Raw genomic sequence first — 16,660 nt, 5'->3', positions numbered from 1 at the left:
GTATTTATAGATGATCTTGTGATGGAACCCCATAAAACAGCAATATAGCTAAAGAATGTGCATGTATAATAATGTGTAACAGCATTACTTATTATCCAACAATAGAACTGAAACAATTAGTCGATTAACAGAAAATTCATCAGCAATATTTTTCAAATGAAGTCATTGTTTGGGTAACTTTCTTTTTTGCTTTGCTGACTCTGTCTTATGTCACAGTAAATTGAATATTTTTGGTTTTTAGTCTGTTGGTCAGACGGATGTCATCTTAGGCTTTGGAGAGACATAATGGCAACTTTTCATTATTTCCTGACATTTGATAGACAACACAATTAACCAGGAATACAAGAAAATGATAATGGAGTTATAATTAATTGATAACAAAAAATAATTGTTAATTAAAACTCTACACAACAGCACCAAACCATATACTGAGAGTTATGTGAGGTCATCACGCACTGTACTAATCAGTGTCTGTACACACACACAAACACACATGGTCCTGAGATGAGGTCTAATCAGCCAAATTAATTCAAATCAGCTGTGTGAGTTCACCAAGGGTGTGCAGGGCCTTTAAAACAAACAGCCATCTGAGGAAAATCACATTGAACAATTTGTATATATTTAGTATTTGACAGTGTGCTATGACCCAGGTTAGTACCAAAAATATTTATGTTAGATGATGTTGGCTTTGTACAGTGTGTTGTCACTCTCATGACACGTACTTGCTGTATGCACTTGAATGACTCTAGCATATGGAGTACGGGAGGTTTAACACACTCAGCCGTACGTTTTCCAATTAGTCAGGTGCTTCTGTTTAGCTTGTACAAGTCGCCCTTCAGAAACAGATAAATGTGACCTAACACGAGCCTCACATTACAAAATCTTTGGCTCTCCTGAGACAAAGATGAAGATCTTGTCATCACCATGAGACTACTGAATGACAGATTGAATAACAAAGAGGTGTTGTACTAAAACTGAAAATTAAGCTCTGGATAAAAAGATTTTTTTTAATTTTTTTTTTTTTTTGCTAGAAACATTCATTTGAAAGTATACGGTATATATGTGACACAGAAGGAGGCTGATTTTATTCCACGTAATCATGGACCCTGCGTCAATAACAGTTTTGGTCACTGACTCATACGACCTCATGTCAAAACATCTTGGTCACAAAAAATAAAAAATAAAAATCATTGTTTAGTCGTGACAGACACAGTAAAATACATCTGACTTCCACTGCGGTGGAACAGGCAAGTTTCAACTTATCAAGTAATCAACACTTATCCATCATGCACGGACAGAGGAGTTCATGGCTGGATGTCACCAGCTGGCCTGTTTGTACTGTTAATTAACACCAGGCCTCTGTTAGTCCAGGCACATTTAATCACCCGCTCCCCTCAGGGCTGGGCGTCTGCACTGATAAGGCCCAAAACACTGAGGTTGCAATGAACCTCAGTGAAGGTCTGGAGTTTAATATTGTGTTATGTTTCCACAATATAAATGTGTAGAGCTGAAATAGTTGAAGAAAGACTGTGTAACTTTTTATATGTAATGTAAATTTCATATACTGTAGCACAAGAGGAGAATAAGAAGTATTCAAGTCAGTCAAATGACTCAGTGATGTCCTGTCCACAGGAACATAATTCAAAGGTTTGCTGACATTTGAAAGCATTAGCCACCATAAACTACTGCTCATACCAGATCATGTCAGGCTTGTAGCAGCAAAACCTGTCAGTGTGTTGAACTGAGAAAATGCAATTTGTTGCTATGAATTCGCCTTCTCATTTGTCAGAGGAGGAATATGTTATATCTTCCTAAAAAATTCCATAGTCTCACTTGAATGGATAAGTTGATTGACATGAAATGTCTTGTCATTTTGCTAATCGAGCAATCATCACCATTTTAGGGTGGCTTATATGGCAGACAGACTATTTCTAGACGGGGAGCAGTTGCCAGGCAGAGAGTGGAGACTCCAGCCAGGCTAGCTGCCCAGTCTTTATGCTAAGCTGGCTCCAGCTAAACATTTAATGTACACACATGACTCTGTTGAACTTTTCTTTTAAGTAAAAATAACTAAACTTTATTGGACATGTGTCATTATTGGAGACGTTTATTAGACTAAACAATTAATACATTAATCAGAACAGCAATCAATTCGGGAAAAAATCATTAGCTACATATGATTGTATAGTTATACTGTCTGATGGTCTGCTGATAAAGCTCAGTCAAAGATGTGCGTCTGTGCTGGCCTGCATATGTGCATGTAAGTTGTGTCACCCATTAGAAATCCTTACAATATGACAGTCATGTAGAGTGGGTGTGTGCTGTGGGGTGTGCCTGATGTCTGACACATTTTAGGGGAAAAATTATGAATGATCTTATCTGATGAGCGTCACAGTGACAGCCCCGGTGACCACTTAGTGAACTCTCCTCGTGTCAAGTTAGCTCAGCCATCGTCAGGCAACTCCGTGGAGTGCTGCTTTGTTTTTTTTTTTGTTACAAAGGAGGGAATCTTTGCTTTGTTTTGTCCATCATAAGAAGTAAACACCAAACAATTTTAGCATAAACTCAGATGCTTATTATCAGGGGTTTTCAATTTTTGATTAATGTAAAGATTATTTCCTTGATTAACCATTTGATCTACACATGGACAGAAAATAGCAAAGAAAAGCCCATCATAAGTCCCCGATGACATTTTAAAGTATAATGTTTTGTCTAATCTACAGTGCAAAACCCAAAGATATTTACTTTACTAACAAGATGAATAATAATTCACAAGTGACAAAATGGAACAAGAGATTTTTTATTTTTTGCTTTAAAAAAATGACTACAATTAATTGATTGTCAAAATAGTAGCCAGTTATTTTCTGTCATTCTTATAATTTTCATCAGTTTTTAGCAAAAATATATTTAGGAATTTTTTACTTTGATTTACAGTTTTTCCAGATGTATTGGAGACATTCTGCCACTACAGATCAAATAGTCTTTTGGTTTAGAGATATACAGTAATTGATATCAGCAACTAAACAGTTTTCTAATATTATGAAATGATCAGTTTTGGATATTAGCCGCAATAATCAAGTGAATTCTCAATGCCCAGTTCAATAAGTTAACTTTATTATACTGTGCATTTTAAGCTGTGCTACATCACTTCCTGATTCAGTGGTATGAGAAACTTGAACCAGGAATTGTGAAACAGAGTGAGCAATATTCAAAAATTTCAGCATTACATTAAAGCTTTTTTCCTTTTTATTCTGCTGTGTTTCAACATAGCATAGATCCAAAACATTTACAGCTAAAATAATATGATCTACACACTTAAATTACTCTGTGTGCATTGAAATCCCATAAGCAGTGCCTTGTTGCAGACAGTTTTATTGCTCAACCCAAACTCCAGCTGTCTGGTCACTGGTCATGTTTAGTATACAAACAACTACATATCCCTCTACCCCAGATTGATTGCTCCCTGTTTTCCTGTGAAGATAACCACCTCTTTATTCTGCTTCCAAAGTTTTATTGAACGCAGTGCAGCAGATATACAGCAGGTATACAGCTTCAGCTATAAGTACCCTCCCACATATTCTTCCCACTTTATCCTTTGTCTCAATAACTAGAATGTAATGTGTGGGTTTTTTACCAGTCTCTGAGTGTCCAGTGAATTTGAAGATACCAGTCTAACAGAATGAGAGAAAACATAAATTAATACTCACTCTCCTCTTGTTTTAATACGAATGTTTAAACTCACTTATGCCAGTGTTGAAATTCGTCCTGAAATAGCATTGGCAAAGTAAGGTAAACCCAATCCTGATAGTTTCTCAGAAGCTTACAACACAAAAATAGCAGCTGCTGGTGCCTCATGGTCCAGTTCATCTTGTGCCATGTTTATGAGTAAGGCAAGCTGGTTAACATGACTATCATCACCCTTGTTTTCCCTGATTCACATGCATAATATTCAAATCAGATCAGAACATGTAAAAAACATATGATGTAAGCATTTCAATGACTTTACTAAGTATAAGATTGACAGTGTTTGTTTTGCTGTATACAGTCTTATTGTTACTGTTACTGTCACAACACATCATGTAGCTGTCATGTGTTTCTTTGGATTCGTTACGAATTTTAAAAGGTCCCATATTTTACATTTTATCATTGTTTTATTTGAAGTATTGATCCTTAAGAAGATATATTTGTGGTATTAAGTGCCAAACACCATCTCAATATAGATGTGCATCTCCTCTCTCGTGCTTGACTTTGGAGTTCCAGCAAGAATAGGGTGTATTGTGTTGCTCTCTGAGGCTTTCTTCTGATGCCCTAAATTAGCTTTAGCCGTTAATCTCTAATATTACTATCCTGTGCAATGATTATATGGCTTCTTGACACCCAATGATTGTGCAGTGATTCCTGAACATTTTTCTACCTTGTAGCTTGCTAGCTCAGTATGACTACTTGGTGTTTTGTTGTTAATAAAGTTAAAACCATGAAAAAAGGCTGGATGGTGGGTTGGCCGGGTTTGGGGCATGGCTGAGGGCGGTGTCTGTTTCATTGTGACATCACAAAGTTACAGAAGTCCTGACGGCTCTTTTCTGAATACAGGCTGTGTGCATTTCTCCGTAAATGAGCGTTTTAATGCTGTCATAGTATTAATATAGAACCTAGACATGCTTTATAATCAAAGAAGACATGGAAATATCCCTTTATACAATAAATTATGTACATCTTGTTCACTGAATTTTGGGAGCTGGTTGGTCATAGTGGTGTCTTGCATTTTGTCTTGTCTGGCTCACAGCCAATAGACTGACAAGACACAAGGCAGATGTCAATGTACAAGCCTTTCACATATTCGGTGAATTAGCTTGTGAGTTGTCTATAAAATAATTGCTAAGATCTCATTACTGCTGAAAATAAGTCCAACAGTGCAAGAAACACAAGCAGTCAGGTGATAATACATTTAAAAAAAATTGAGTGTAGTAAGGTTCACTCTTTTTCATGTGTTCCTGCTGGCTTGTTTACAACCTGTGTGAAAATCATGGTCGCCACAAATCACTATCAGTATCTGGCCTCAGACTTAAGTCAAACTCTGTTTATTCCTGTCCAAACAAGGTCCAGTGTTACCTCACCTCAAATTTAAAGACAATGACAACCTCTCACTCACATTTTTACTCTTTGGCTCCTGCTAACAAACATCCAGCAAAGGTTGGCATGCCTGAGTGAAAACTGCCTTGATTGTGCCAGAATGTATTCTGTTCAGTCTTTGTGTCTAGACCTTTTGTTGAGTCAACAATATTTTTAGACTGTCTGACTCTCAATTTGCCACCTTGGTCAGGTAGCTTATGATTTGATAAAAAAAAAAATACAGTGTGTACGAGTTGGAGCTTTACTTTGTTATTTGGCAAATAAGGGCCAGTGCTTTAGTAGCTGTAAGCTGTTATTATGGGTCTTCTTGGCTGCGAGGGTTTTAGGGTCAGTGTGTGGTGTGTGGTCTATCAGGACAGCTATTTTAACATTACACTGAAGCTGGTGTCTGTTGGCCCAGTACTGTACAATTCTATGGGGGCATCAGTATCAATATGTGTATTGATAGTGGTATACTTTCAAATCTTTTTACACATAGAGCAATAGTAGTGCTTTGAAGTCAGTTATACAGTATCTATCTCCTCCAACTATTTTCTAGCTGCTTATCTAGGTCAGGGTCAGGGTGACAGCAGGGTGTGCAGCAGCCCAGATGTTCTTTTTTAATTTCTCTGCTTCTTTTGAAAGTCTAGAGAAATCATCATGTACTAGCTAGTCATTTGTGCTTGGTAGACCTTATTATCAGGCACCAAAACCACCTGAAAAAGATTCTTCACTTGTTCATTCAGTGCATCAGTGCACCAGGTTTCTCTCATATTGCATAAATCTTCAACCACTTATGCACAGTGAGTCTAGCCAACAGCTTAGGATTCTTATCTTGGCCACTTTTGGTCACCACCCAAAGCTCATTATTATGGCTGAGGGTTGATGGAGTCTATAAATGAATAAATCAAGAGCTTTGCTTTGTGGGTCAGTTTCCCTTCATTCCCACACTCTGATACAATGATTGCCTTGCTGCAGATGAAGCCCAATCACACCTAGATATTGTTGTCTTTGGTCCCAGCCATGACGTAAATATGGAGTGTTTAAGTTCATTCTTGACTAATAAATAATAGTTTGACTTGACAGTAGTCTTAGCTCAAGAGCCTTCATCATGAGAGGGAATTTGGTCAGTTGTCATGGAGATCAGTTCTCATTACCTACCTACATTACATGTATTATACACCATATATTGTGTATTGTTGAAAATTCCAGAAAAGATGAAAAGTGCACCTTGAGTTATGATTATTTTTCTCAGTGTGTGTGAGGCAGAGATACCGTGTAAGGTTAAAGGCACAGGTGTGAGCTGCTGTTCTAAAAACAATGGGAATCAGTTATTTTTATGATTTGGCCTATTTATCAATACAGTCAGCAGCTGGAGCAGCAGCAGTGGCGCCTGATTGACGCAATTTACACCAAAAATCTTCTCTTGAGTCACACCTCAATCTGAACACACAGACATGACACATATTTTTAAATTCAATGTGTGATTTATTCTGTGATGTCAATCACAAATAATCATAGGACAGAAAGACGCTGTTTACAACTTCAGAATCATCAAATTTTTATGTTTTCTTCAGTATCAGAGTAATCCAGTAGTGGCTAACTTTTAATGGTGCCAGCTTGCCTAAATGTAAACAAATATAGACTAAAAAAAACTTAACTTGTAGCCCACAGCTAACTAACTGACAACATAACATTATACTTTCTGTTTACATTCCTCAAATTATAGTAACTGTCTTCCAAAATGTGGAGTATAAGTATCCCCTAGATTGAAACAAGACAAACAATAATAAAAGTAGTTTTAAAAAATCCATTAAAACAGGGGTAGGCAGGAATCTAGAATGGTTACCAGAAGGCTAAATTATTAGCAACATTCAACATAGCAACATGGTAAATCTACCTACACACCCAACCATTACAACACATACAGGACAATTAAGTTAGCAGTCTGTTACCTGTCCAGAAAATGTACAGCAAGTTCTCTCCATCTCTGAAATGCATCACTGATATCGACACATGTCCATTTGAACCAATAGGCAGGCTCTCTCTCGTCCCATCTGGGGCTAGATTGTCTAAAGGCTGAAAACAGAGGTGCAGACGTGTAGTTTGCTCTCAGACCACTTGAATTACAATATGCTGAAAGGTGATGAAAAATTCTGCCTACCACAGCTTTATGGTTATATGATTTTTGTTCATGTTGCTCTATCAGTATTTTTATACAGGTTAGGCTGAGAATGTCTGGGTTTGTTTTCTGGTGTTGCACAGCTGTCTCAATTATGTCACAGAATCCCTGATTTAGACCCAGACTCCCTAATTATGAGCAGATCAGCACCTAGTCTAATTGACAAAAAAGGTCAGTTGAACATGCTAACAGCTTGATCGGTTTTGCTAGCATAATGATTTTGCAGCCAACTTGAGACATTATCAGATATTCAGTTCTACTGTGACTGTACAGAAGACTTCATCCTGTTCTAGAACAGTGACACAGAACGTCTCATCCTGTTCTGGAGCTCTCCCACATACTCAATTGAACTCTCTCTCATACTTTGGATGAGGTGATTTCAGCAATAACATCAGTGCTAACAAGTTAAAGAATGCTATGTACCTTGTAGGAATGTATAATAAAGGGCCTAGGTCTGCCATCGGCGACAATGAATTGTTTTCATCGGCCTCCAAAGCAATATGTTTTAGCCAGGTTAAATTTAAACACTTGAATGAATAGATTGTCAGCCTAATGTGCCTAATTTAGCTTAGGGAATAGAACAGCTATCCCTTGATAATTGTACTCTGACTTCTCCTAGATAACATTGCTCAGAGACTGCTTTTGTCCCATTTTTATACCAGACTGCTCAGCTCTTTGCATCAGATATCAGAACACAAACATTGACTCTGTGCCCCTTCTCAGGTTGTAGTTTTTTTCCACCTCAAGGATATAGACGTTCAGGCATACACTCATGTTGGGCCTGGTGATGGAATGTGCTTCTTGGCTGTTTGTTGTGTACACACAACACTTGAGCATGGGTCATGAGATTATTGCTGGGGACATGCCTGTCACTCCAGACGTCAGTTCAGCTAAAATCAGCACAGTGTGAATTATAATTCCCTCTCTCTAAAGACAAGTTAGGAAATGCGTGTTGAGTTGACATGGTCAGTAGCTGAATAGATAGCAGAGCTAACACACTGTTTTTTTTTTCCTGTTTGATATTTCGGTGACTCCCTGTAAGTGTGAAGTGAACTACAGCACATTGTGTTGTCTTTGTTATTGATTAGTTTGGTGTTAATAGTTTTAGGCCTTCTGGGAAATTGATGGCTTACTATAAGCTGCATATTCTGTTAGAAAATGTCTAGGTTAAGACCATCTGTCATCACACCCTCAAAGAGCCATCAGGTGCTTGTAGTCAACGGCCTTGTGTAACCACCAGCAGTACTATATCCTCCTACACCTAATATTTCCTCAACAATTCTTGCTCACGACAAACAGCTGGTCTATTCCTGGCCATCCAAGCTGTGGAAATATCACCCTCATTTACTCAAAACTGACGTAACAGCACATTTTCCAAGTCCTTCTGGTTCAGTCAGATTTAATCACTCTTTTGTGTACCACCAGACTGTGCTCATGGAATTGACAAACACAGATGCAACACCTGCATGTTTACCAAAATTTTGCTTCCAGCTCTAGCAATCAACAAAATGTATTTATAGAAACCCTGAGAGGTGAACCCAGTCAACAAGTTACTGCTGACTCCCTCGATGATGAATCTTAGGGTTTAGGTGTCTGTTATTTTGATTAATGCTGGAAGTAATTTAAGTTTCTTCAACTATTCCTTATTATTCATTATTACTATTTCTGAGTAAACCATTAAAAATACTTGGATACTCAGCCTTAAAGCTGCTCTGGTCAATATTTCTAACAACAGATCATCGAGTTTGTGTATGTGAAAGTGTCATCTTGGTGTCTTTTAAGTTGTTTTGTTTTCCTAAAGTTTGCAACCAACCGTGGAGCATCTATCAGGAGTTAGAAGAGACCAAAACAAAGCTAAAAGAGGCCGGAAACATGATTCTAAAGAATGCTAATGTTGCTCTGCATTTGTTGGATGTGTAATTAAGCAGCTGAATGCTAACAAGTTTCTCATATTAACTTAAAATATTATAATATGACAATGTTGTGTTCAAGCTGTGGCCAAGTTTAAGATAAAAAAGATAGAAAAAAAATTTGTTTAATAAGATTTTTTAACACTTTTCTGTGTAGCCTTTTGTGCAGTATGAAATTGACATGAAAGGTTTACTTAGCATTAGTTACTACATGCTTTTCTTGTCTCTGTTGTCAAGGTAACAACAACATATCCTGTTTTCTTAAGTAACTCAAGTGCAAAAAAAAAACAAAACTGGCTTTAAATCTATTTGGAATCTGTATATAAAAAGAATTAATAGGCCACTACTTAAAAACCCAATTTGATGTTTTAATAGAGACCTTTCATGGATGATCTCTGTTGTTCATTTACTGACAAGCGTTGACAAAGCAACAGTCTTTTCACCCTTTTATTGTGACATAGTGAAAGTACTACTTAACTCCAATTCTTTGTGTTACTGTTGAATCACCGGAACCTTATTAAAGACCCTTTTAGGACCAAAGATCCTAAATATAGAACCTCCGGGTCAGATTGTAGTAAACACACACTCCCCTACTGTCACATTTATTCCGCAGCGTGTCTTTCATATAGCCATTAATGCTGTTACAGAGCATCTAATACAATATATCGTGGCATATAACTCAAGGCCAGGACGATATAGGTGAGTTTTGTGTCATTATAATTATGGAGATGAGTTGTACCACAGCTTTAGTCCTTCAGATTGTTACAGCAGCGTGGAGAAGGATGAGCTCTGACGTAGGCAGCACGGCTGGAGGCGGTCGCTGACGTTTGTCAAGGGCTGACTTTTACCCGAGCCAAAAGGGGCGGAGCTTTAGTCCTGTAAAACGGAATGGGAGCACGGTATACATTTATTCCCATTTACAGACCTACTCTATGGACTCTACGTGCGCGTTGCCAACATCTGCGTATAGTGCTACAGCAGTCAGTTTCTCCTCTGTCGTTTCTATCCGTTTTACCTGCGTTTATCTTTCTTCATAGAGTCATTTAAAGGGAAAGCCACAGGTCTTCTATTCGGCGTGATTTGTGAGGTTGGTACCGTTATATGAATGAATGAATGACAACAGGCAAAGAGCCTTTCAGAACCGGACCGAAACGTCTAATTCCCGCAACAGAAAACGGCTCAACAATCAAAGAGCAAGAGTGCTCAGAAAACCTTCCCTCGTCTGAATAACTCGCACCGGTAGTCGGCTTCAACCCTCCGCCAGCATGCCGAGCATGCGACAGTCCTACACGGTGACCGTACCTGAGGAGCCGCCGGCCGCCGCTTTCCCGTTTCTGAAGCAGGAGATGCGGAGAAAAGGCAGCATGTCTGGGTCGGTGCTGGTGTCAACTTTCGTAGGGCTCCTGATAAACCAAGCCAAGGTAAGAAAGAGATAGTGCCCGCTATAATCCCTGATCTCTCTGCTGCGAAGAGAACGTAAAGCCAAACTCCATTCAAAAAATCAGGCAATTTAATCTTTATTTTTCTGTTATTACTTTTTGATTGTCAGACCTGCGACACTCGCACGACGCTTTGTGAATGGCTGCTACTAATGAAGCGATGCATATATAATATACCAAGCAGCAGTTATTCAGTAACACAGAAACTGGTGCGTGTGTGGTATCCATTATCTGATGTCACCAAAATACTCCGCGGTGGGTCGTAGCACGCAGTGTGAGCGTACAGTAAGAATAAAGCATGTATGAAGTACTGCGTTCCTGCTTTATTATACTGAATTTAATAAAAGGTCATTACTTCATACTGTTTGAAATGTTTGTGTCTGTGTATTGGAGCAATGGTTTACAAATCTTGTGGGAGAGTTATGGCCCCTTGCAGGCAGAAATGAGGCTCTTTGTCATTATAAAGAGGACACAGATGTTTATCTTTATGACAGTGTTATGTATTTTGTGAAAGATGATGTCAGTTTAACGTTGAAGTGAGTCATTTGCAGAGGTCAGCCGCTCTCTTAAGCCGCTGTACTCCGCTGTGCCAGGATCAGTAGGCCTGCACTGGCAGGTCACTGGTTATATAACCACCGTTTAATCCCCCACATACTTTACAGCTGCTCTTACTACACTGCTCTTATGTATCCCACTGTGGGCCTATAATGGAAAAAAATAAAGAAATAACCCATTCTGATAGGGCTTTCTTTATGCACTGAGCCATCTATGATGTGTATGTTGCATCTGGCTGTTTCCATATAGTCACAGCCTCATATATAGATACATGTAGATCTGAGTACATAATGTACAGAACACAGTTGGCTTTTAAGCCATTATGGCATTCAAACAAATAAATGATGGCATTACTTTTAACTGGAAGTTGCTTTTGCTCTTTTCAGGTATCTCCAGAGGTTAAAGGTAGAGGATGATTTCCCCTGCACTTTCTTTCTGTCAGGGTGGAAAAGCCTTTTTAAATGTTAGATAAATACAGGACATTAAAACTTGTGGACTAGTTGCCAAAAAGTGAAGGGAGACAGATTTTACTGTAGATTTTATGTTGATAAGTCCTCCCACACTGGAACGATTTCTGTGATCTGTGACATTCACTACATAAATGAAACCAGAAGTGTTAGACAGTGATTTTCCCATATCTAGTAAATGACTCATTGCAGCAAACTGATGTATATTGAATGTGCACTCAGTTAAATTCTGATATGTGTTCTTTGCCTTAAAACTGTCATACGTTGTGTAGATAAATGGAGGTTAAAATTACATACATATGGTCGGGTAAAGTGAGATTTAAAAGCCGACTTGTCAGCTGTATATTTGTCCTGATATGAGTGGGAGAAGAGGAATGACTTTTGTTATTGCCTTGCTGCCGCTGTCATTTTTTATGTGTGTTTTGTATATGTGTGTTCCCAAGCTGCTGTGTGCCAGATTCTGTTATGTAATGAGAAATCACATTAGAATACACTTTAGTGCCGGCCAGGCCTGGAAGCTTGGCACGCGTTCTGTTTTGTTGTCATCACCCACCTGCTCCTCCTGTCCTGTCCTTGTCCGCCCGCTCTTGCTCATCATCTCTCTACAGCCCACCACATACATGCCAAAGAAATATGCTCTGTCTTTCTGTGTGTGTGTGTGTGTGTGTGTGTGTGTGTGTGTGTGTGTTTGTGTTTGTGTTTGTGTGAATTTGTGCAAGAGTCATTAGTTATGAGAGAACACCAGGCTCAGCTCACCAGCACACATAGTTGTAAAGTTAAAGGTTGCTTTCTACTTTCTAATGTCTGCTTTCTAACTTGTCCTCTACGATAGCTTGTTATTGTATAAAAATTAATTCTGAAACAATTTATAAACTGATCTTTTGGTTGATAACAGGCTTGGGCTGATATTTGTTAATATCAAATATTGCGATACTTCCTGCCATATGAGATATTTTCATATTAAAAAAGTTTTTTTCTTTTGTTTTACAGTTTTGGACAGTTACTCACTGTACATTGTACCTTGGCATGTGACAAATAAAACTTTGAACTGCTGTTTAGTGGCAGTTGCCTATACCAGAAACCTAATATACTGTATATATAACCCTCACAATAATATTGTATATCGCGATATTTGGGCTGGACTGCATCGAGGTATTACATTTTGGATATCACCCAAGCCTACTTGATAAATACAAATATAAAATGAGTCTCCCAACAATTTTGATAATCAATTAATCATTGATTAAAATTGGTTACAGCTCTTTCAGTTCAAGGGTTCTCTGTATTTGAATATCTTTGGGTTTTTAGCTGTTAATTTAGTTGAAAGGCTGTGCTATATAAGATTAATAATACAATATTAATATGAATATTTTGTGAATGTGAATGTATTCTACTTCTATACTTCTAACACAATTTTTCATGATTACATTTGGCTTGAAATAATTAACTTGTTCTACCAAATGCAACCAAAACATAACAAGGTATGTTTATATAATGATGAGATGTCTGTTTGGGATCTAAAAAATAATCAACAAGTTAATTTGTATTTGTTTGTCCTACCAGTGGCAGATAAACAAAAACATTTGTAACCTAAATAATTAAGTTTTTCTTTGAAATATTTGCCCCGACTGATTTTCAGGGTTGTTTCATGTTTTAAGGATTAGGTAAAGTGTTCAAAGTAGTTAGTATTGGTTAAATTTAACTTATTTACTCATGCCATCTATCCTATGTGTGATATATTGTTATAACCAAGCGATTCTTCTCAAAGATGTGATGTTATCCTCATTGATTTTTCAGCTAAAGATAGATATGATCAGCATGTGTTGTTTAGTTCATTTCATAGTCTGAATATATCATATTGGTTTTCCACCTCGGTGGGAAAAACTTGGCTGCAGATCGTTCAGATATCGTGTGGTATTTCTATATTATAAAATTCTGAGGTGTAGGCACTGTATTCAGTTTTCGTCAGTGTGTGTATCGAAGCCTATGGCGTGATCATCCAGTGTAGTATGTAGTGAACAGGTCTAAGGGGCCCAGGCTTCAGTATAATGTAAACACAAGCCTGTTAGCTTGTAGTAGTAACTTTTCTACCACTGCGTACATTTTTTTCCTGGCAGAGAAATACCTCCCAGTGGAGATGTGTGAAGATGAACAGGGCTGTTATAAAACAAGCCAGTGCATTGCCTTATGGCCACATGCTCTCTAGCTGTTATGTAAACAACATTGGGTTCTAGCATGAGACCCCTGATGGGTGAAGGCAGTGTGTGAAAACTGATTTCTCTCAGTCTTTGATGTAATGAAATGCAACCAAAGCGCCAGTTCATAGGATCGTAGGCTATATTTATTTGTATTTCTCAGAAAGATAACCATTCTTCTCAGTAAGAGGATCTCACTGTTTACTTGTTTGCATGTAAGTGTGTGTGAGAGTGATGATGAACTGGGCCTCCACGTCACCGGACACTGGCTCAACAAGCTCTGGTGACTGATTTCATCCCTCTGTGCTTCATAGACAGGAGGAATAAATATCAGTTTTCACTCACACACAAACTAGTGTGTGTGTGAGCGAACATGTCACTTTTTTTTCTCACATGGGAGAAACTTGATGGTAGCTAAAGAGGAAAGTCGGAGAGAGGGAGAGGGAGAGGGAGTGAGATTGTTTATGATGGTCTGCCAAACACAGAGACAGGTCAGAACAGACTGTTCTGCAGCTCTCTCTCTCACGCTGCTCTGCTAGCCAATCAGCAGTTGGCATTCGGCACTGCCAGGTGGACCCAGGCATCCTGCTGCTGGTAGTGTGAAGTTTAGTTTACAGCCCCAGAGACGCAGGCAGAGCAGAGGGGGGGAAGTGGCACTTGTTGTTGCTTTGGTGTTGGGCAGCTTGTTATTACAGCATTGCCAATACTGCAATTAGACATTAGTCATCCACATTGATTTTGATTTAGCATTTTGCGCTCCCAGTGGTATGCATGAATATTGTGATAATTATTACTCGTTGTTTCGTTGGAGGGTTATGTGTCCCGTGGTGGGGTGACTAAATGATACTTCAACTTCTTGAGGTAATCATTGTTATTCTGGTAATTTAATGATGTCATTGAGGTGATATGGAAATACACTCTTCCATTTTATATCAATCAGGGTAAGTTAAATAACAGAAACACCTGGCTTTATAATGCACCACAGACTCCATCCTCCAAAATGATCACACAGTTAGACTCTTTAAAACAATAAAAACTTTATAAAAACATTATAACCTTCATGTAGGAGGATTTAACCTAATGCCTAACTGCATTAGATTTAGCCAGATGTACCTAATAAATTAGCAACTGAGTGTCTGTCAACCATCAGGCATTTTGCCAGACTATCCCTTTAATATCTCTGCGTGATGTTTGCACCACTGTTACATAATAGATTGAGACATTATTAGCTAGTTGTTTGTAAATTTTTTTACTATATACACAGCAGATATTGTGGTTTAAGATTACATGCACCATGATTGATGATTTTGTCCCTATCCGTCCACTTCTAATGTCAATGTCTAATGCAAAAATATCAAGAGCTTTTTTACATCTATATACAGCAAGTATATAGATGTAAAAAATACTGTAATTTATTTTTTTCACTAAACTATTATGAAGAGTAGCTAAATGTAAAAGCAGATTTTCAGATGCCTCCTGTGCGCTCATTAGTAGTTTGCCATCAGCTTCCCTCTGGGATTTCATTAGGCTGTATCATCTGTACTATAAGCTTGTTATTTTCTCACATCATCTCTACAAGGTTTAGATTACTAAGCTGCAGCAACAGGTGTGTGCAGTGCTGCAGGTTGTTGGAGGTATTCTGTCTTTGAAAGGTCAGGTCTAATGTTCACTTCAGCTCAAACAGGAAGAAGACGTGTTCTTGTCTCGTGGCCGAAGCAGCCATCGCATCTCAAAATTCACTGTACATTTAATTTCACCAGCCGGTGTAGTTTTTTAGAAAAGGATTCAGCCTCGATCGGTGTTGCCTTTAACCATCAGTTCATTATTCCCACAGTTATTTCCTCTGAATGTCGTCTTGAACACCTTTCAGTTAGTTGCGCTTGTCCTTCTTGTCGCCGTTGATCGATATCAGCTGATGTGCGACACTAAATGAAAGCATGTCTGGCATTTGTTACACCGGATTCCTTAGATTATGCTTGACATAAACACAGAGTGCGTGTTAGACAGTTTAATCTCCTCGCTGTGGACCAAAGTTCATCGAGTGGTGAGATGAAGATTTGTCCAAGGAGAGAAATTGCAGAATTTAAATCTTTGTTTCTCTTATTCTAGTTTTTTGTTATCCTCTGTTTTTCCTCTTAAGTCGACCCAGAAAGCAGAGTCAGAGTCAGGGATTATTTCTTCTCACCTTGCGTTGACCCATTTCCTCTGCTCTAGCAGCAGCACCCCTCCATCCCTCAGGCCAGGAGTCCTACATCTTTGAATTAACTGAACACAGTGGACGGACAGATTTTACTTCCACCAAGCTGGGCACAAGCCAAAGAGACATTTCCTCTGTGTCTAATTCCCGGCTTTAAGGGAAGCAGTTCAACCTCTCCGCTGGAATGCTTTTTAACATGGCCTCTCTGTGCGCGATGCTTTTTAGCCTCGAAGGAGTAGAGTTTCAAAAGTAGCTCACTAGCTGCCTGAGCTTCCTCTGACATTTATGAATGGAGCATTTATACAAAGTGATCCCCCTGGGCTGCCTCTTTTGTGTACAGTATGTATCCGTCTGCTCACATGGGACAAGTGGAAACAGTGAATGTATGTTCCCTCATGTGACTGTTGGTTTCTCCTCTCTGTATTTCTCCCGTCCTTTCATCTCTTCCTCTAAAAAAGTCCTTTTCTTGCATCTAGTGATTTTCTGATGATGATTTATGACTGTGTTATGTAAAGTAGTGAGGTAGTTAATTATTACACCATGTTATACGGTTAAATTATGAAATGAGTCCTTTTAATCAACCAGTGCCTCCCTGCTCTGTTCTGC

The 16,660-nt window shown here is 38.5% G+C and overlaps 1 protein-coding gene across 5 annotated transcripts in view; it reads left to right on the top strand.

Annotated features, from left to right (window-relative positions):
- usp2a (ubiquitin specific peptidase 2a) overlaps positions 1-16,660 on the top strand; it is a 41,174-nt gene that overhangs the window by 12,278 nt on the left and 12,236 nt on the right. Inside the window, exon 1 of one of the 5 annotated variants that reach the window (XM_023400556.2) lies at positions 10,111-10,622. The exons of the other annotated variants lie outside the window; for them this stretch is intronic. Coding sequence (XP_023256324.1) covers positions 10,467-10,622 — 156 coding nt within the window. The 5' untranslated portion in view covers positions 10,111-10,466. Of the gene's footprint in view, positions 1-10,110; positions 10,623-16,660 lie in introns of those variants that run through there. 5 annotated transcript variants of the gene reach the window in all.

This window comes from Seriola lalandi, unplaced genomic scaffold, assembly GCF_002814215.2.
Source record: "Seriola lalandi dorsalis isolate HSWRI2012SDOR001 ecotype SW California unplaced genomic scaffold, Sedor1 jcf7180002052652, whole genome shotgun sequence".
NCBI lineage: Eukaryota > Metazoa > Chordata > Actinopteri > Carangiformes > Carangidae > Seriola > Seriola lalandi.
This window is presented reverse-complemented; position numbering and strand designations above follow the sequence as displayed.